General features: G+C 45.4%; 1 protein-coding gene across 1 annotated transcript in view; it reads left to right on the top strand.

Annotated features, from left to right (window-relative positions):
• The window catches only part of SLC4A5 (solute carrier family 4 member 5), an 84193-nt gene that overhangs the window by 15368 nt on the left and 48619 nt on the right, over positions 1 to 20206 (top strand). The window contains exon 3 of the mRNA XM_061155755.1: positions 3891 to 4020. Within this exon, the coding sequence (XP_061011738.1) occupies positions 3891 to 4020 (130 nt within the window). The remainder of the gene's footprint in view (positions 1 to 3890; positions 4021 to 20206) is intronic.

The following is a 20206-nucleotide window of genomic DNA, read 5'->3' as shown; positions in this document are numbered from 1 at the left end:
TTAAGTAAATGCAGTCCTTTAAGGTATATACAGATAAATGGGTAGTATTTTCTGCTAGTAAAATTATTTCTAACTCATATGCACAATATTTTATGGTGCTTCCCCCCAGAATACCATGACTCCCAGGAGTTTGCCAAGGGAGCAGGTTTGAAATGTCTTTAAAGCTAACTCTGCTGCTATCTAGGGCATAGGATGGATGGGACAACCAGAGACAATAGGAGCAGTAGGTGACTATTGTGATGACAGGAATGTGAGACAATAAAAACCTGAATAAAGGTGGTGGCAATGGTGGGAAAAGGGAAGAGAGCCAAAAAAATAGTCAGAAAGTGAGTGAAAGAAGTTAGTATCTGATTAGACATGGACGATGAGAGAGAAGGAGGCTTCAAGAGTGAGCCCCAAATTTCTCCTCTAGATGGCTGGATAGCTAGGGACACTATTAATGAAAACACAGGAGGATAAGGCTGGGGTGACAGAAGAGGAGAGGCGGAGCAACTTTGAATATGTTGAGGCTGACTTGAGATGGAGCAGTACAGTTGGCAGTTGGAAATGCCCAGTACAGTTAGGACCTAGAGACACGGTTATAGGATGATGCCAGAAAGAACATGAGATGGTCCAGGAAGAGTGTAGAAAGAGGGGAGACAAGAAGGTCAAGGAGGAATCCGGAGGAAGATCAAGATTTAAGTGAAACATACAAGAGGTGCCAGGCAAGGACATTGAGGAGTCCTCAAAGAGATAGGAAAAGATATCTAGAAAGTGCTGCCTTAAAACAACCAAGAGCATTTCAGTTCAGAGGAAGCAGTCAGCACCACTGATATTCCAGAGAGATAAGCCAGACCATAGCTTCACAGTGCTGTTGATTATTTTATTTTATTGACTTACTGAGTTGAGAATAAGACAACAAGAGAGACCTGAGAACAGAGTTATAACTTGGGTGCTTAGCATAAATGAGATTAGCAGGGTACACAGTAGGGAGTAGTGGGGACTGTGCAAACTAAAATGCATATGCTTATCCATCACTGAGCTCTAATTGATTGTTGCCAAGTAGAAATACGGGCACTGTCATCAGAGTATCTGAATTTTCAAGAAAGTTCAGAAGTCTGGATTTTTACATGAAATCTCATAATTCTTTATGTTAGCAATAATGAAAAAAACTATTATAATCTATGAGAGCTGAATTAAACACATCTTTATGCTGCCAGTTAAAAATCTCTGCCTTGGTCAACATCTTTAGTGTGGTGGGGATGAACCAGTTGCAGCATATTGGGAAGTGATTGGTAAGAAGGAAGCAGAGACAGTGAGTGTTAAACATCTCTTCAAGAAGTTCAGGGGAGAGAAGGGAAAAAGAGAACAGGATCAGGTAGGAAGAGCCATTTACAGGCTGATAGAAAAAGGGTGGAGGAGAGAAGTTGAAGACCCAGGTAAGGAAAGACCGGTTGAAGAAATAAGAATTCAGTAGAAGGGAATAGATAGGGCCAGAGATAGGCTAGAGGAAGAATTCTTTTGTTCAGAGATAGACTGCAGCAATGGTATGGACACCGAAGGACTAGAAGGGAGGAAGTTGATGGATTTCATGCCTGGAGGCCTTATGTTCTTGGTGAAGTGGGGTAGGAGATGCATCAGGAGGATTGCTTAGAGGGACATGGGAAAGGACACTGACAAGAATGAAAAGAAGCGGCTGTACTTCTGAGACCTGATAACAGTGGAAACCCTCATTTGTACAGCCGGGTGGTTTTATGCAGAGGGGCTCATGAGCCTGGGTGCTAGCGCTGGTGGCAAGGGGAATTAGCACCTGTTATATTCCAGGCCCTGTGTCTTGTGTATTACTCTCCTTATCTGATTTATTGGGACAACAACCTTGTTCGCTCAGACTGAATTCACTCATGAGTAAGTAGCACCTCTGAGATTCACACTGACATCTAGCTAAATTGAAAACCTAGCGGGCGCCTTGCATCCACCATACTATTGTGTACCACACTGCCTCTCCCTGCACCCCAGGACGCACCTGCAAAGGTGGAGACTGGGCCAGTTAGTTCTTGTTTGGGCATCAACTGTCTGGTGTTACTGGGGAGTCAAAGAGTAAGAGGGTAGAGTCTGTGATGAAACAGTAGCTAAAATTATTGACTATTGGGAGTCAATGGAGAAATAAGTGAGGGCCAAAGGGGATGATAAACTGAGGAAACAGAGAAGCTTGAAGGGAGAGGAAGACTTGATGAAGCCCAAAGACAGTCAAAAGCAGAGACATTACTTTGCCTACAAAGGTCCGTATAGTCAAAGATACAGTTTTTCCAGTAGTTGTATACAGATGTGAGAGTTGGATCATAAAGAAGGCTGAGTGCCAAAGAACTGATGCTTTTGAAATGTGGTGCTGGAGAAGACTCTTGAGAGTCCTTTGGACTACAAGGAGATCAAACAGTCAATCCTTAAGGAAATCAGTCCTGAATATTCATTGGAAGGACTGGTGCTAAAGCTGAACCTCCAGTACTTTGGCCATCTGATGCAAAGAGACTAAAGAGACTCTTTAGAAAACACCCTGATGACAAGAAAGATTGAGGGCAGGAAGAGGAGGGGGTGGCCAAGGATGAGATGGTTGGACGGCATCACTGACTTAATGGACATGAGTTTGAGCAAGCTCCAGGAGTTGGTGAAGGACAGGGAAGCCTGGTGTGCTGCAGTCCTTGGGTCAGGAAGAGTCAGACACGACTGAACAATTGAACAGCAACAAGAAAAGAGAGTCAGTGAGAGACTGAACCAGGGCAGAGGCAATGGAATTGGTGAGGAAGAAAAGGAGTCTCGAAAACTTTTAATGTGGGAGTGGAGGTGAGAGAAGGAGGTGAGGTGAGAATGATCCAGGGTGTCTACCTATGCAGTTGGTAGACAGTCGTGCTTGTGATGTCACTTGATCTGTCTCTGGCTCTGGTTCACCATGCTCTGTACACAAGCCGGCACGCTCCACCTCAGACCTTAGGCGCACTTTCAGCTCTTGTAGAAGTGGCTTGTTCTCATTTTTCAAGTCACAGGTCAAATATACCCTCCTTAGAGAGGCCTTTCTTGATCTTGCTATGTAATGTAGCTTCATGGTCTTTTCTTTTTTCCAGAACACTTATCACTGCCTTTAGATTTGTTTACTTGTTTATTGTCTGTATCTGCCACTGGAGAGGCTCAAGAGATAAAGGATATATGGGCCTCCTTCACAGCTTTGTTTCCTTGCACCTAGACCAATGCCTGACACATAATAGACATTTCTTAAATATTAAGTGAGAGAAAGAAGGAAGGGAGGGAGCATGGGCGAGGAGGAGGCAGGGAAGACCGGAGAAGTATGTCTGGGGAAGGGTACGTGTTCTGTGTTTGAATGCTGACCTGAGGTGCCTGAGAGACCCCCAGGAGGCAACACCCCTGGGCAGTTGGAAAGCAGACTGGGAGTTCAGGGACAGACTGTCATCTTGCCCGTGAAGAAGGTGGGCCCACATGGCACGCTGGTGCAAGCACATCCTTTCACAGGGCTGATCGCCCCTTTAAGGCCAGTGTGGGAGGTGACTGTCTGGGGCCCAGTGGAAAAGGGATCCCTCCGTTATTCTGAAGTTGGGACAGCGTTTTTCTCACCTCACTTATCTATTCTGATCCCTATCCTTGCTGCTGCCCTGGCTTTGGCCATTTTCCATCTTTCTTTAGTGTCAGCTACAAGTCCCTGGACTCTGAATACAGACTAAATCCTCTCATCTCTTTTATCTGGGAGAATATCCCACCCACATCCAACTCTAGCTTCACCCAGAAGGTGGACTTAGTCTTACTGAATAGGAAATACTTTTCCCTTGCCCTTGGCTCCTGCTCCAGTTCAAGGGCCTCCACCTCCCACCGGGCACTCAGCAGAGCTCGCTGCCCTCCTTTTGCAGGGTCTCCAGCTGCTGAGCAGCTCCAGGACATCCTGGGGGAGGAAGATGAGGCTCCCAACCCCACCCTCTTCACAGAGATGGACACTCTGCAGCATGACGGAGACCAGATGGAGTGGAAGGAGTCGGCCAGGTGAGTCCCTCCCTGGAGGGCAGCAGGGGGGGCTTCCCACGGCGGTCTGCCTGGGCCCAGGCTGAGCTGACCAATGGCACTTCGGACCTTGAGTCCTGCCGGGGCACTTCCTGGCCCCCAGAGACCCACTTACCTGCCTTTCCTTGGTGTCCAGAATTGGTTTGGACCACTAAGGAGCAAACAGAAATTTATGACTGTCTCATTCTTGGAGAAATGAAAATCCAGGTGAGAAAGTATAACAGACACCCATGAAACTATGAGAGAATAACACAAGGGCATATGTCCTTTCATGCCAAACTAAATGTTGTGAAAGGGAAAGCACCGAGCAGGCTGGGATAGATGCAAGTGCTGCCTGGAGGAAGGAGAATGTGTCCCGGGAAAAATCCAGTCGGGTGCTCCAGTGGGCCTTGGTAGAGTCTGCGGTAGGACAAGCAGAGTGGAGCCACAGAGGCGCATGTGGGGACCAGAGGAGCTGTGTGCAGGGGCGATAAGAGAGAGAGGAGCGCCAGACAGCTGGAGGGGACCACGCGGTGAAGTCACAGGAGCCAGCGGAGAATCAGGGTAAGGAACAGTGCTGGCCCTGCCGGGTGCCTGGGGCACAGAGGCCTCTGAACTAGACCGATTAGCAATGCCAAATGCTGCCTAGGGCCCAGGGAGAAGGCAGGATACAGGAAGGGGCAGCAGGAAGGGCTGGGGAGAAGAGGAGGGACTCTGGGACAGAAGTTGAGAGTCTGGAAGACAGATTATAACAACGTTCTCCTACTTGTTTGTACTAATGCCCCCACACCCAAATTGGTAATTAAAATTAACTTCGTTCAAATAGAATTAAATTTTTTTTTTCTAATGAGAGATATGTAGTGCTAAGAAATTATATTTTTTTCAGGGAGGGTTGAGCTTTGCAGCCCCCAAAACAATATTTTAAACTTTTTTGCTCTCCTAAGAATGCATTTTTGCCCCCCTGGGACTGATATTGCCCCCGTTGAGAATGCCTGGACTTACTGCCAGCCGTGCCCAAGGTGGCGCTGCCTGGGGGCCACCACAGCACCCAGAAGCTGGCAGCTGCCCCAGTCAGCGCCTGGCCCCATCCTCACCTACCGAACTCACCCACCTCAATGGTTGTTCTATAGAACGAGGAGCAGATTTTGACATTCCCATGCTTCCCCCCCACCCCCTACTCCAGTCTTTCCTGGGAGGAAAAAGAGGCCATTGAGTGACTAGCAAATTCCTGCAGGCCTCAGAAGGAATGAATTCCTAGCCTCATGGCTGGGCCCAATCCCTGTCTGGAAAGTATGGAGCCTCTTCTTATCAGCCCATTCAAGGAGCCCTTACTGCATGCTAACAATTCACAGGCTCCTCTCATTCAATCTGCACAATGACCCTGGGGAGGCAGGAAATATTATTATCCTCATTTCATAGTTGAGGATAGTGAGATTAATAGTCAAATCAATGCAAGAGTCACAGCACGCAGGTAGCCAAGTCTGGATGCCAGTCCAGGGCTGTCTGAGTCTCCAACTCGAGTGTTTATGCACTTCGTCACATTTTCCCCATTTTCCCAGCCACCTCTCTCCCCTTACTTCAACTTTTAGGGATTCTGTTCTGATTTCCACGGGAAGACTTAAGTCTGGAGGGCATTTGACAGCTGTGAGAGATAAACAGGGACAGCCACAGCGCCCAGGACATCCATCCGGGGCTGATAAGTGAGGGGAGGACATTTCATATGCCCAGGGCCCAGTGTGGTCTACTGTGGCTTAATGCCTCTGAAGGGCTTATAACTCCCTGGGCAAATGCCTTTCTTGTCCAAAGCGGGGCATATTGAGAGAACAAGAGTTGAGAAAGGCCTTCTCCAACGCCCAGTAGGAAGAGCGTGACTTCTCCCCATCCTGGGCAAGGTGTGCATTCAGAACCCCTGGCAACAACTGCCAGGACCAGGCCCCCCATGAGTGCCTGTCACTCACACACACAGAACCTTTGCTGAGAAGGCCTCAGGCCCTCAGACACATGGCTGTTGCCATAGATGAGATACCCAGTTTCTAATGTGAGTGTGGATCCACAGAGCCTTGCACACTATAGACCCTGAAATGAAAGTGATAAACTGTAGATAATGATGTTTCTGGAAGAAGACCCCTGATAAAATATAAAGGGGCCTGGCATTGCCATCTGCAATGGGTGTGGGTGTTTCTCCACAGGCAGCTTTCCAAGGACAGTATTTGAAGAGACCCAGGAAGGGCCCCCAGTCTAACCCGAGCAGCTCCTCGAACCCACAGTGAGAGGCAACTGGAGGCTGGAGGAAGTTTAACAGCGGAACCCAGTGCCAGGCTGATGGAAAGCGTAGCATCTTGAGGGTCGTTTTTGAAGAAGGAAGCATTCAGGGGAGAGCCACTCGGCCCTCCTCATCTCGAGCTCCTTTCTCCACCCTTCTTGCCGTTCCCTTCTCCAGGGGATCTTCTCGACCCAAAGATCAAACCTGTGTCTCCCACATTGCAGGCAGATTCTTTACCGTCTGAGCCACCAGGGAAAACTTCTCCCCCTTTAACCATCTCTCCAGCTCATCCTGGCTGGTTTGCAGCTGACTCTTGGAGGTCTGAGCAGCAGCTTCTGCAAAGGTCAGAGACAAGATTTGGTTGCTGGCCAGCCAGTCCACCTTGGCCTGGACAGCTGCACCAGAGGCTCCTCCTGGCAGACTGCAGCAGGAGAGGTGCATGGGGGCCTGTGTGGGGGCCTGTCACCCCCACCAGAGAATGGTAAGAATTGCCCTCAGCTGACAGGCTGTGCAGTCTACTCAGGGAAGCCAAAGGTCTCGGAAGTTTCCAGAATCTAAGAACCAGCAAATCCCAGTGGGTTCTGGGCCTCCTTGGAATAACAGGAGAAAATGATAGGAGGCAGGAACAGCCCCTCCCATGGACACTCAGACCCTGAGAGGGTTGCAGGTCTGTACCCACATCAAAGAGATTGGGGGAGGGCACCCTTTAATAAAGTATTTAATTTCTTGGGAGAGTGCTTGCTTTATTGAGTTAGGAGATTAACAGAGCGAAAATCTCAAATCCGCAAGGAATTTTCCCCAGCACTGCTTTCTGGGGGTTATTAATTTGGGGGGATGTTTTGGGCCCTTAGAGAAGGAATCACCGCTGGACAGATTTAAACGGCTTTTTGAGCTCCGCTGAGCCTGGTCCCTCTGTGCGTGGTAGCGAGCGTGCATGTGGGCGTCATTTCTAACGTGATCAATGCTGGTAGGTCAGGCTGTTAATAAAATAGATTTTTATTCAGTTTGTCTCTTTAGGGTTCCCGGGAGGGGAGTGCAGCTGGCTCTTTGCTAATACTGACCTTGCCTGAAGGGAGGGTTGGATGGGTGGGGTCGGGGGGACTCCCTCACTGTGAGCAAACACTTTACCCAGAATCCCAGTGTCTCTCGAGCTTGGCTCTGCCTGAGTGGAGGGGAGGAGGGAAGGAGGAGGATGTGGGCTGGGAGCCAGGCAGCCCGCGGAGGGGCTTTAGGGTTACTCAAAAACTAGACATCGGAGCCTTCCCTGAACTCTGAAAGCGAACTCCAGATCCAAGCTGCCTCTGATCTCAACTCAGCAGACCTGAGCTGAACTTGCCAGAATGTTCTTATGAGCCACATACGCTCTGGAAATATTCCTGCCATGATCGGGAAAAGGCAGAAAGAGGGGCAGGAGAAGTAGGTCAGCTTAGTTGCGTCAGACCAGATCAGTACCTTTTCAAAAGCCCTGAATGGTTCTCCACACACAGGCAGAGATGCTTTCTCACTCTGTCCCTGATGGAAAAGGAAGCCTGAACTTTGCTTCAACCCTGAAACTGCTCCTGCTTACAACCTTGTAGAATGTTCTCCTAACATCACCTGCCCTCTTCGTCTGCACCCCAGTCCTCTGGTCTTGCCACTCACCTGGAATCACCCTTAAAGGGCCTGAGATGCCCTCTCTATGTAGAAAGCAGAGGAGGGAGCCAAAAGTTCTTAGCACAGATGTCAACAAATGTCACTCATTCATTCAACTACTAGTTAGTAAGCATTTACTGTCTCTAGGACGTGAGCCACGTGCTTAGAGGTACAAAAAACATGGCAGATGGCATGCCTGTTCACTCAGACTCCACAGAGGTAAATAACTAGACGCTTGGTGACGGAGTGCTAAGAGAGCACAGTATAGGGGCACCTAACCCAGACAGAAGGGATCCAGGCAGATGGACAGGAAGAAAAGCTGTTCACAGAGACACCTGAAGGGTGAGTCAAAGTTAGCCCGGAGAGGGTACAGAAGGGGGAAGAGGCCCCTGGAATAGGGGGAGCAGAATCAGAACAAGGGGCAGAATTTCCCTGTAGCTGCCCTAGAGAGAGTGGCCAATGATGCAGGCCCTGGGCAGACCATGTTGTGGAGTTTGAACTTGATGCTGAGAACTTTGGAGGACCACCGTGGGGTTTGGGCTAGAAGAGGGACAAAACTGTCTGTTTGAGAGGTCACTCAGGCGTCAATGTGAGGTAAGCCTGGGCTGGTTAGGAGGCTGGTCTGGGGAGAAGTGATAAGGTGATGAGGTGAGGTGAGGTGGTTCCCATCTGAACCAAAATGTTGACAATGGAAATAGAAGGTGTGGACTTGAGACATATTTTCCCATTTTCTCTCCTGTATTACTGCTGCATTCTCCACAGGTCTCCTTTTTTCTAACCATTTTTGCTGCTGTTTAATTTGATCTTTCCAAACTATATCTTTGATTTATGTCTTACTACTACATGTTTCAGAGAACAGTGCCTAAAGTGTTTTTCATCCTAGGTTACCACCCATTACTATAGATGATGAAGTCAATTTAGGGGGTTAAATTAGCCTTTAAACATTCAGTCACTCAGCCGTGTCCAACTCTTTGTGACTCCACAGACTGCAGCACGCCAGACCTCCCCGTCTATCACCAACTTCTGGAACTTGCTCAAACTCATGCCCATTGAGTCGGTGATGCCACTAGCCTTTAAAAAACAAAGTGAAATAGAATAGAGTGCATGGCACATGGACTGGGAAGTATTATTTAAGAAACTTAAGTTTTAAGCACATAATCATAAATATAGATATATATTATATAAAGATAAAAACAACAAAAGGGCAGTACATGTGAAATGGTGAGAGAATGGCTCTTGTGAGGGCAAGAGGCTTGCCGTCAAACCCTGTCTCTTAGAAGCTGCCTGACCAGCCCCTCATCCTCAAAGAGTTTCCCTGCTTATACAGTTAAAGTAGTAACAGACCTCAGGGATTGACTTGCTGATTAAAGGAAATAATATATGTAGTGTTTAATGTAGCGTCTGGCACATAGAAGGTACTCAGTAAGCTTTAACCATTGTTGGTATTATTGCGCCTGTGACAAAGTGAATGGGATTCAGAAGAAGGAGCGGTCTCTTCAAGCCGGGCCCCTGGGATGCCTTAGTCATGAAGGAGGTGGCCTTTGAATCCAGCCCTGAAGAGCGGAAGTGGAATGGGTTTCCCCAGTGGCTCAGTGGTAAAGCATTTGCCTGCAATGCAGCAGATGCAGATTCGACATGTGTCCTGCATGGACATGACTTAGTGATTAAACAAGGGGAAGAGGAAGAGAGAGCACCCAGGAGGAGGGGGGGGCCTCTCCTTGGAGGCAGTGAGGAGAAGGTGCTGGCTGACTCTGAGGAAGACTGACAAGTCTATAAATGACAGAACCATGAGGTAATTACAAATGGCCCCGGACATCCAGACGAGTAGCCCTCAGAGAAGTTTGGCTCCAGAAATCTATCCTGAAGGAGCCAGTTCAGAATTTGCTATAGCTTTTTCTGTTGGCATTCACTTAGCCATGGCCTCCTCCTTAGCCCTGAAAGAAGACGTAACATACAGCAGGAACTGGATGCAAGTCCCCGAGCCCCATTCAGTTCTTCACAACTCCTGAAATGCCACACCTCTGCCCTATCCCTGCCACTGGTGCTACTGCGTACACTTTTGGGGAAGAAGCGGTTCTCCAGTAATGCCTGAATTGCACTGCATAACTGAAGGTCCTTAGAAGAGACTCCTAGGTTTGCAAGAGTAAAACCTTTCAATCACCAGGAGTTAGTCGGCCATGGAAGCTCATAGGTTCATTGCAGAACAGCCTAAGACAGAGTCTCTGCCTGTCTGGTCCCAGTCCCAGGCAAGTCTCATTTGCAGGGATAGAGGATTCCAGGCACCTTATTCTGAGTCTATCAAACATTTGAATCACTTAGCTAATGTGCCTCATTATGATTCTATAATTTTCTAATGATAATTTGACTTTCTATGTGTGGCTGCCTGTAAGGAGAGAATGCAGGGGCTAGAAGATAAGAATAACAAACCCTTCGTTATTGTTGTTGTTGAGTCGCTAAGTAGTATATGACACTTTGCGACCCCACGGACTGCAGCATTCCAGGCTTCCCTTTCCTTCACTATCTCTGGAGTTTGCTCAGATTCATGTTCCTTGAGTCCATGATGCTCTCTAACCATCTCATCCTCTGCCACCCTCTTCTCCTTTTGCCTTCAATCTTTCCCAGCATCAGGGTCTTTTCCAATGAGTCGGTTCTTCACGTCAGGTGGCCAAGGTATAACTGTTGTAAACCTTATTGTAAATTAAATAAATTGGGCTTTGGGTTTATATAGCAACCCTTGTGAACTTGGTTAGTGTTTGCCAGTATCCCTGGACCTAGTCATCTCTGGGATAATGTAAAGGCAAATTTCTGAATCTAGTCTGGAGGGGATACTCCAAGAAGCCTGTGGGGACTTTCTGGTACCTTCAGCCCCTATTAATACCTTCTAAATGCCTACATATGCTTGTTGACCCTTGACTCATGCCTCCTTGCTCAGTCTTACATACTTCAAAGTCTTGCAAATTCACTGTCATGTTTGGTTTATGAACATTTTACTGAACTCAGATTTGGCTGCTCAGTACTCGAAAGCCAGTACTCAGAAAGACGAGTGCTGGTAGGAATAGAAAGGTTGCTTTATTCATGAGGACAGCAACCTGGGGAGATGGCAGACTCCTGTCAAGAAGCCAACTCCAAAGATTCTGCTTGATCATGAAAGTTGTTTGTTTGTGTTTGTGATCATGAAATTTTTTTTAAGTGGAGAATCATTTGGGAAGGGTATCAACATCTTCCACTGTGTGCAGACTTTCTTCTGATTGGTTGGTGGTAAGGTAAAAGGAATCTTGTGCTCAGCCTGAAGTTACCATCCTCCACTTGAGTGGAGGCTTTTGTTCCTACAGAAGAGCTCAAAAATATTGTTATGTACGTTCTTTGGGGCTTCCCAGATGGCTCAGTGGGTAAGAACCCACCTGCCAATGCAGGAGACACAGGAGATGCCAGCTGGATCCGTGAGTTGGGAAGATCCCCTGGAGAAGGAAATGGCAGTCCACTTCAATATTTTTGCCGGGAGAATCCCATAGACAGAGGAGCCTGGCAGGCTATAGTCCATAGGGTTGCCAAGAGTCAGACACAACTGTTGGAGGAAGGGGAACCCCTTCCATGATCCGAGAGTGGATCTAACACTTGGATCCACTTATCTAACACTTGGAAATGAATTGTCCAAGGAGACACACATGCTGACAAAGCAAGAGACTTTATTGGGAAGGGGCTTCCAGGTGGAGAGCAGGAGGGTAAGGGAACCCAGGAGGAACCCAGGAACCCAGGACAGAACTGCTCTGCCACATGGCTTGCAGTCTCGGGTTTTATGGTGATGGGATTAATTTCCAGGTTGTCTTTGGCCAATCATTATGACTCAGAGTCCTTCCTGGTGGTGCACGCATTGCTCAGCCAAGATGGATGCCAGAAAGAAGGATTCTGGGAGGTGGTAGGACATATAGTGATTCCTTTTGACCTTTTCCGAACTCTTCCGGTTGGTGGTGGCTTATTAGTTCCGTGTTCCTTACCAGGACCTCCTGTCGTAAAATAACTCATGAAAATGGTTACTACGGTGCCTGGCCTGGATGGACAGTTTCAGTCGGCGTGTTTCCCCTAACATGACTGTGCGACTGAGCTCGAGCCCAGAGTTGCATGCATATTTCTTGAGGAGGAGCCAGGACCCTGCCTATGGTTCTACTATTGTTTCTTGTCCGTTCCTCCTTAGTTTCTGCATTCTTTCCCTCCCCTATAAACAGCTACTTTAATCTGCTCTTTGGAGTTCAGAGTAGGTCAAGGACATTGAGTGAAGCTTATTCCCTGTGCAGACAAGAAAAGGGGGCACAGAATTTGTACCCAGGAGGGCCCCACAGGGTCTGCTCTCTTTTGTCGACTTAAAAAATATTCATAACCTAAAAGTTGAGAGTTATGTTTTATTCAGCAGGAAATTTTAGGACTTCAAGCCCAGGAGACAGCATCTCAACATCTCTCATTTCTCCCTGAGAGAAATGCTCTGAGATCACAGGTATTCTCCTTCCTCGGTGCCCTTAGGGCTCACCAGATCCCATTCGAGGGCTGCAGTCACTGAGACTGTGACATCCTTGTTTACTGATATGGCAGGAAATGTTCCATTTTTTCACTTTAAAAAAAACATATTAGACATGTAGTTCTAATCAGTTGTGTAAAAACTTTTTACATTATTTCAAATACACATTTTAATGCATGTGCTTGTCATCATGTAGTATGAATTTGCCAAATAAACTGCAGGAATGGGTTTAGGAGTTCCTCTTTCAAAAAGCTTTTCCTCATCTTTTCTGTCAAAGACTGAACCTGAGGAGTATCTAACAGTTCCTCAGATATCTCTAGGAAAGCTCTTCATTGGCCCATATAAGAGGATTAAAACTGGGTTTTGGTTTCTGCTGGAAAATTCAGGGTGCTGGTAAGACTCAATGTTAAAGAGCTTTGCTGGATAGTGGGGAAAAACTGACATTACTTTTAAGAAATGAATTTGTTAGAATCACAAAATTTATTACAAATCAGCATCAGGCAGAAACTGACAACACTGTGTTTTGATACTTTGTAACTAGTACATGGCAGTCAAGTTTTAGGAGGATGGATGATGGGGTGGGGATGGAAGAGTTACAGGATAAAAGTCAATGAAGCCATGTAGATAGAGAATTACCGCAGTGTGTGTATGTACTTTACACCTTTGAGGTGAGTAAACTTCATCTGAGAAATAAATTTATATAGTTTTAAATCTTAAAGCAAGTGTTTAGAGGCTACATAACCTTATCATTAAAGATTGCATTCTGTAGGAAATTACACTTTTTAAAAAAAGCTTTAAATCAGGATGTCCTAAGGGGAAATTTTCAACAAATTAGCCAGGGCAAACTTTAATGATAGTGATATGCAAAATAAGTGCAGAAGAAAGGGACAATCACTCTAACTGATATATGTATATACACATACGGCAGATTTTACTCTTATTTAACCACACATAAGAGCTCTCCTGGTGGCTCAGTGGTAAAGGTCTGCCTGCCAATGCAGGAGATGTGGGTTCAGTCCCGGGGTCGGGAAGATCTCCTGGAGAAGGAAATGGCAACCCCCTCCAGTATTCTTGCCTGGGAAATCCCATGGACAGAGGGGCCTGTTGGACTACAGTCCATGGGGTCACAAAGAATTGGACACGACTTAGCAATAAAACAACATCATCAACCACACTTAATGTTTCCCTCATTGCTTTGTCTTCTCAAAGGCCTGTGTGTTCCTTTTAAAAAGTATTGATGTCTGATTCTCAGACCCCTAGATTCTGATGTCATTAGCCTGCAGTCAACCTGGATGTTGGAATTTTTTTAAAATTCCCTGATGATCCTATTGCAACTAAGGTTGAGAGCCACGATACACATGCTAGTCAGGGCAGGGCCAGTGCGGGTTATAATTTGTTTCCATCTGAGGATAGAACCAGAGTTTAGGTTTCTCAGTTTTCTGCCCTTTTTTTGTTCATTAAAAGGAGACTTTCCTATGTGGTGATTTGGTAGTGCTTAATATTAATAGCTACCACTCTTGGAATTAAATGAAAAGCAACTTCCACTAATCATATAGTGACCGAGTTACTAGTCACAGAAAAGGCCTCAGTTCTGGACCTCAGTTCAGTCACCTTTGCGTGACTGAGAACTGCTTTCTGTGACATGTGACTCTTCAAGCTTCCATTCAGCTCCATCCCAGCTGGGAGGGGCACTTGGTGCCTACCCTGGCCTGGAAAAAATCTCTGAGAGTTCTTTTCCAGCCCAGAGATTTTCTTTCCACTTGACCTGCTTCTCCAACTCTAATTCCCTACTTTTGAAGCCAACCATGGTATAAAGGTCACTTTGCAATGAGCTGCTTGGGATTACACATTAACCATTTTATCAGGCTTCCAAGAGTTTTTAAGCCTAGCTTTGGCCAGAGGCTTTTTAGAGTCGATTCCTTTGAAACCCTGTGACTCAGATTGGGATGTGAACCCACACGGCCAGGACTCGAACCCAGTCAAAGCCCAGCTCGGGACTTGAATCCACAATCTTTTAACTGAGATCACATACCTGGTTTCAGGACTTAATGAGGCTCAGGTTCCAGATGTCTTATTGCAGAAAAAAATTCAGTGAGAGGCAAAGTGATAGCTAAGAAGTAGATTTATTTAGAGTGAAACACACTCCACAGAGTGTGGGCCATCTCAGGAGGCGACAGCAGTCCCCAAATATGGCTTGGTTAGTTATTACAGGCTGGGTAATTTCATAGGCTAATGAATGGGAGGGTTATTCCAACTACTTTGGGGAAAGGGTAGGGATTTCCAGGAATTGGGCCACCACCCACTTTTTGATCCTTAATATGCAGCCTTGGAACTGTCATGGCACTGGTGGGTATGTTACTTAGCTTGCTGATTATGTTATAGTGGGTGTACAGTGAGGCTCAAGGTCTAGAGGAAGTCAGCTTATCTTGGACCTATTTGGTTCTAATCAGTGTATGCCATGTCCTCAGGCTATATCATTCTTTGAAAGTTTGTGCCCTGCCCCCTTCCCTTCTGTTTCACCTTTATTCAGTATGAAAAGTAGTTAAATGTTTTATTATGGAAAATTCAAATTTATGCAAAAGTGGTTTGTAGCAGAAAGACTTCCCTCAACGTACCTATCACCCAGCTTTAATGGTTACCAGCAAATTCATGCCCAATCTTGTGCCTCTATTTCAACCCACTACTCCAGATACACACACCATGTTATGCTGAATCAAATCCCACACACCATATCAATCATTTGTAAATATTTTAGTAGGTGACTCTAAGAGAAGAGACGTGAAAGGCAAAGGAGAAAAGGAAAGATATACCCATTTGAAGGCAGAGTTCCAAAGAATAGCAAGGAGAGAAAAGAAAGCCTTCCTCCATGATGAAATGCAAAGAAATAGAGGGAAGCAATAGAATGGGAAAGACTAGAGATCTCTTCAAGAAAATTGGAGATACCAAGGGAACTTTTCATGCAAAGATGGGGACAATAAAGGACAGAAATGGTATGGACCTAACAGAAGCAGAAGATATTAAGAAGAGGTGGCAAGAATACACAGAACTATACAAAAAAGATCTTCATGACCCAGACAATCAAGATGGTGTGATTACTCACCTAGAGCCAGACATCCTGGAATGTGAAGTCAAGTAGGCCTTAGGAAGCATCACTATGACCAAAGCTAGTGGAGGTGATGGAATTCCAGTTGAGCTATTTCAGATCCTGAAAGATGATGCTGTGAAAGTGCTGCACTCAATATGCCAGCAAATTTGGAAAACTCAGCAGTGGCCATGGGACTGGAAAAGTCAGTTTTCATTCCAGTCCCAAAGAAAGGCAATGCCAAAGAATGCTCGAACTACCACACAAATAGCACTCATCTCACATGCTAGCAAACTATTGCTCAAAATTCTCCAAGCCAGGCTTCAACAGTATGTGAACCGTAAACTTCCAGATGTTCAAGCTGGATTTAGAAAAGGCAGTGAAATCAGAGATCAAATTGCCAACATCCATTGGATCATCAAAAAAGCCAGAAAGTTCCAGGAAAACATCTACTTCTGCTTTACTCACTATGCCAAAGCCTTTGACTGTGTGGATCACAACAAACTGTGGAAAATTCTTCAAGAGATGGGAATACCAGACCACCTGACCTGCCTCCTGAGAAATCTGTGTGCAGGTCAAGAAGCAACAGTTAGAACCAGACATGGAACACCAGACTGGTTCCAAACCAGGAAAGTAGTACATCAAGGCAGTATATTGTCACCCTGCTTATTTAACTTATATGCAGAATACATCATGTGAAATGGTAAGCCAGATGAAGCACAAACTGGAATCAAGATTGCCAGGAGAAATATTAATAACCTCAGATATGCAGATGACACCACCCTTATGGCAGAAAGCGAAGAAGAACTAAAGAACCTCTTGATGAAAGTGAAAGAAGAAAGCAAAAAAGTTGGCTTAAAACTCCACATTCAGAAAACTAAGATCATGGCACCTTGTCCCATCGCTTCATGGCAAATAGATGGGGAAACAGTGGAAACAGAGACTTTATTTTTTAGGGCTCCAAAATCACTGCAGATGGTGACTGCAGCCATGAAATTAAAAGACGCTTGATTCTTGGAAGAAAGTTATGACCAACCTAGACAGCTTATTAAAAAACCGAGACATTACTTTTCCAACAAAAGTCTGTCTATTCAAAGCTATGGTTTTTCCAGTAGTCATGTATGGATGTGAGAGTTGGACTATAAAGAAAGCTGAGTGCTGAAGAATTGATGCTTTTGAGCTGTGGTGTTGGAGAAGACTCTTGAGAGTCCCTTGGACAGCAAGGAGATCCAAACAGTCCATCCTAAAGGAAATCAGTTCTGAATATTCATTGGAAGGACTGAGGCTGAAGCTGAAACTTCAATACTTTGGCCACCTGTTGTGAAGAACTGACTCATTGGAAAGGACCCTGACACTGGGAAAGATTGAAGGTGGAAGGAGAAGGGGAGGACAGAGGATGAGCTGGTTGGATGGCATCACTGACTCAATGGACATGAGTTTGAGTAAGCTCCGGGAGTTGGTGATGGAGGCCTGGCATGCTGCAGTCCATGGGGTCGCAAAGAGTCGGACACGACTGAGCGACTTAAGTGAACTGAACTGATGTATGGGAAGATGCAAGCATTTCGACTCACAGAAATCATTCCCTTCATGTGCATCTCAGCTACATGGGACCAGCGTCCTGCTTCTTGATTTTTTATATTCTTTGTTCCTCACCATAGGGAGTGGTGGCAGCCAACAACTGCTGGGTCAAAGACATTGTTCTCACACTTGGGCACTCTCTGTTCTTAGAAATTCATATTCGGAGGCCTGAAATCACTAATGGCTGTGACATCCTTGTTTACTGATAAGGTAGGAAATATTCCATTTCACAGTCCACACACTGCATTTGGGAGATTTATCTCCTAAATCTTTTTCAATCTACAGGTCCCTTCTCCTTTATTTTTCCCTTGCAGTAGTCATTATTTCTAAAGAAATTGCATTGTTTGTCCTATATGGTTTTCTAAATACTGGATTCTGTTAACTGCATCCCTGAAGTTGAGTTTTCCATGTTCCTCTGCCCCTGTCTTTCCTGAAAGTGCAGTTGAGTTCAGACTTATTTGATTCCTATCTGACTTTTCCACAAGACTGTTTCATGGGTGGTAGTGTTTGCTTCCATCAGAAGGCAGCTCTTGCCCAGCTGACCTTTGTGTGTATGTTTGTGATGTTACTAGACTCTGATGATCATTGTTTAGATCATTTTGAATATTTTAAAATACAGTTAACAAAAAAAAATCTTTTTAAAAAGGTGGTGGGCACTTCTCTGGTGGGCCAGTGGCTAGGACTCCATGCTTCCAATGCAGGAGGTGTGGGTTCAGTCCCTGGTAGAGAAACTGACTCACATGCTGCTTGGCATGGCCAAAAGTTTCTTTTAAAAAAAAAACCACAGTTAAACTCCATGATTGTTGAGATCTCTTTTTCCCAGTCATTTCCTCATAGCCAGACTTCACCCGAAGTAATCATTGAGGCCTCACTACCTCAAACAGGAAGGAGCAAGCATTTAATGGAGGCTACTCTGGGTAGGAGACCAGAAGGGACACCAGAGAAGAAATGATGGTCCCGATCCTCAAAAAGCTTGATGTTATTTGGAGAGGCAAGTATACACTGAAACAATTAGCAAAGACGATTAACTAAAAATTAAATGTCATTTTAGCCTCTGGGCCCCAGAAATCAGGAACTTTACTTGGAACAATCTGTAGCAGAGTTGCGTGTATCTGACCCATATATTCTGAGGTAAACTGGTCTAGGATAAGACCTAGACGTCAAGATTTTAACACATTATTGCCCGAAGGAGTTTTTGCAGAAACTTAAATCTGTGGCGTTATTATGTCTCTAGTCACTAATGTGTTAAAAGTATTCAAAGGGACTTCTAAGTTGGCACAGTGGATAGGAATCCGCCTCTCGATGCAGGAGACATGGGTTCGGTTCCTGGTTTGGGAAGATTCCATATGCCTCAGAGCAACGAAGCCCGTGTGTCATAACTACTGCGCCTGCGCTCTAGAGCCCATGAGCTGCAGTTACTGAGCCAGCCTGCTGCAACTACTGGAGCCCCCCATCTGGATCCTGTGCTCCGCAATGAGAAGTCTGTGCATTGAAACAGAGTAGCCCCCGCTTGCAGCAACTAAATAAAAAGCCCAGGTGCAGCAACAAAGACCCAGTGCAGCCCACAAGGAGTATCTGAGGGGTTTTGCTTGTTTTTTTTTATCACCTCGGGTCTTAGTTGCAGCACGCTGACTTAGTTGCCTCATGGCATGTGGGGTCTTAGTTCCCTAACCAGGGATCAAACCCACCTTCCCTGCAATGGAAGGCAGATTCTTAACAACTGGACCACCAAGGAATGCCCATCTGAGGTATATTTATATGCTACTAAGTTTAAGAATCATCATCCTAGGCTAGCGATTCTTAACGTGTGGAATATTACTCAGTCATAAAAAAGAATGAAAGCATGCCATTTGCCACAACATGGATGGACCTACAGATTATCATACTAAGTGAAGTCAGACAGAGAACGACAAATATCATATGATGTCACTTATATGTAGAATCTAAAAGAATTATACATATGAACTTATTTTCAAAACAGAAATAGACTCACAGACATAGAAAACAAGCATGGTTAGCAAAGGGGAAAGGGGGTAGGGGTAGGGGATAAATTAGAACTTTGGGATTAACAGATACACACTACTGTATGTGAAATAGAAAAACAACAAAGACCTAACATATAACACAGGGAACTATAGTCAATATCTTATAATAACCTACAGTGGAAAAGAATCTAAACAAGAATATATATAACTGAATCACTTTGCTGTACACTGAAACTGACACAACATCGTAAATCGACTACTTCAGTAAAAAAATTTTTTAAAGAAATGCAGAATTTGGGCCCCTTCCCAGACCTGCTGAATTAGAACCTGCATTCTAACAGGATTCCCAAGGTACTTGTATGCTCATTAGAGTTTGAGATATCCTAGTGTAGAGGTATGTACTCTACTAAAATCAGAGAAAAGAAAGTATAGGATGACCAAGTTGGAAAAGAGCCTTCAGAGATCCACTCTACCTCTTCAACGGGTGTTCTCGGAGCCATTCTAAGGGAAGAGGCCATATCCCCTCATACGAAAAGAATGGGACCCACATGCACAGAGCTGTTTACCCGTATTGGGACCTCAGACAAGTCCAACTACCCCTGAGCCACACAGCTCTATATGACTGTAGGGTGAAGGCTCATCAAAACACAGGGCACAAATAACCTAGGAGCTTCCATGGCCAGGCCACCCTGCTGGTGGTGTGTATTCAGGCAGCAGTATTTTTAAAAATCTCTTTATGCAGTTCTAGTAAACAACCAAAGTTGAAAACCAAGCTACAGAACGTGGGTTCTCTCCACGTTTCTATATTCTACTCAAGGTAAAGGGGAGCTTAATTTCTAGCTGTAGTCATTAAAAACACAAAATCAAGTTCAGGTCTTGGGCTTACTATTTCAATATTTGGATTCCCAAAATAGTTGCAAGGACAACTGAAGACGTATCCACATTGAAGCTGTTGAGTATCCTGGACTTTTTTAAAAATCAAGTTCTCAAGGGATGCTGGTAGCAGGAGTCTAGCTCTGGCATTGCCTTGAACCCAGAAACAGATAACTTTGCTTTTCTGCAGACTGTGCTCAGGTTGGTTGAGACCTTGTCTGGTATAGAGATTTTTTTTTAATGAAGGTAATTTTTGAGGTAAAAAT

Source organism: Dama dama, chromosome 11 (genome assembly GCF_033118175.1).
Source record: "Dama dama isolate Ldn47 chromosome 11, ASM3311817v1, whole genome shotgun sequence".
Classification (NCBI taxonomy): domain Eukaryota; kingdom Metazoa; phylum Chordata; class Mammalia; order Artiodactyla; family Cervidae; genus Dama; species Dama dama.
Note: the sequence above shows the minus strand (reverse complement) of the source record. Positions and strands in the feature narration are given on the sequence as shown.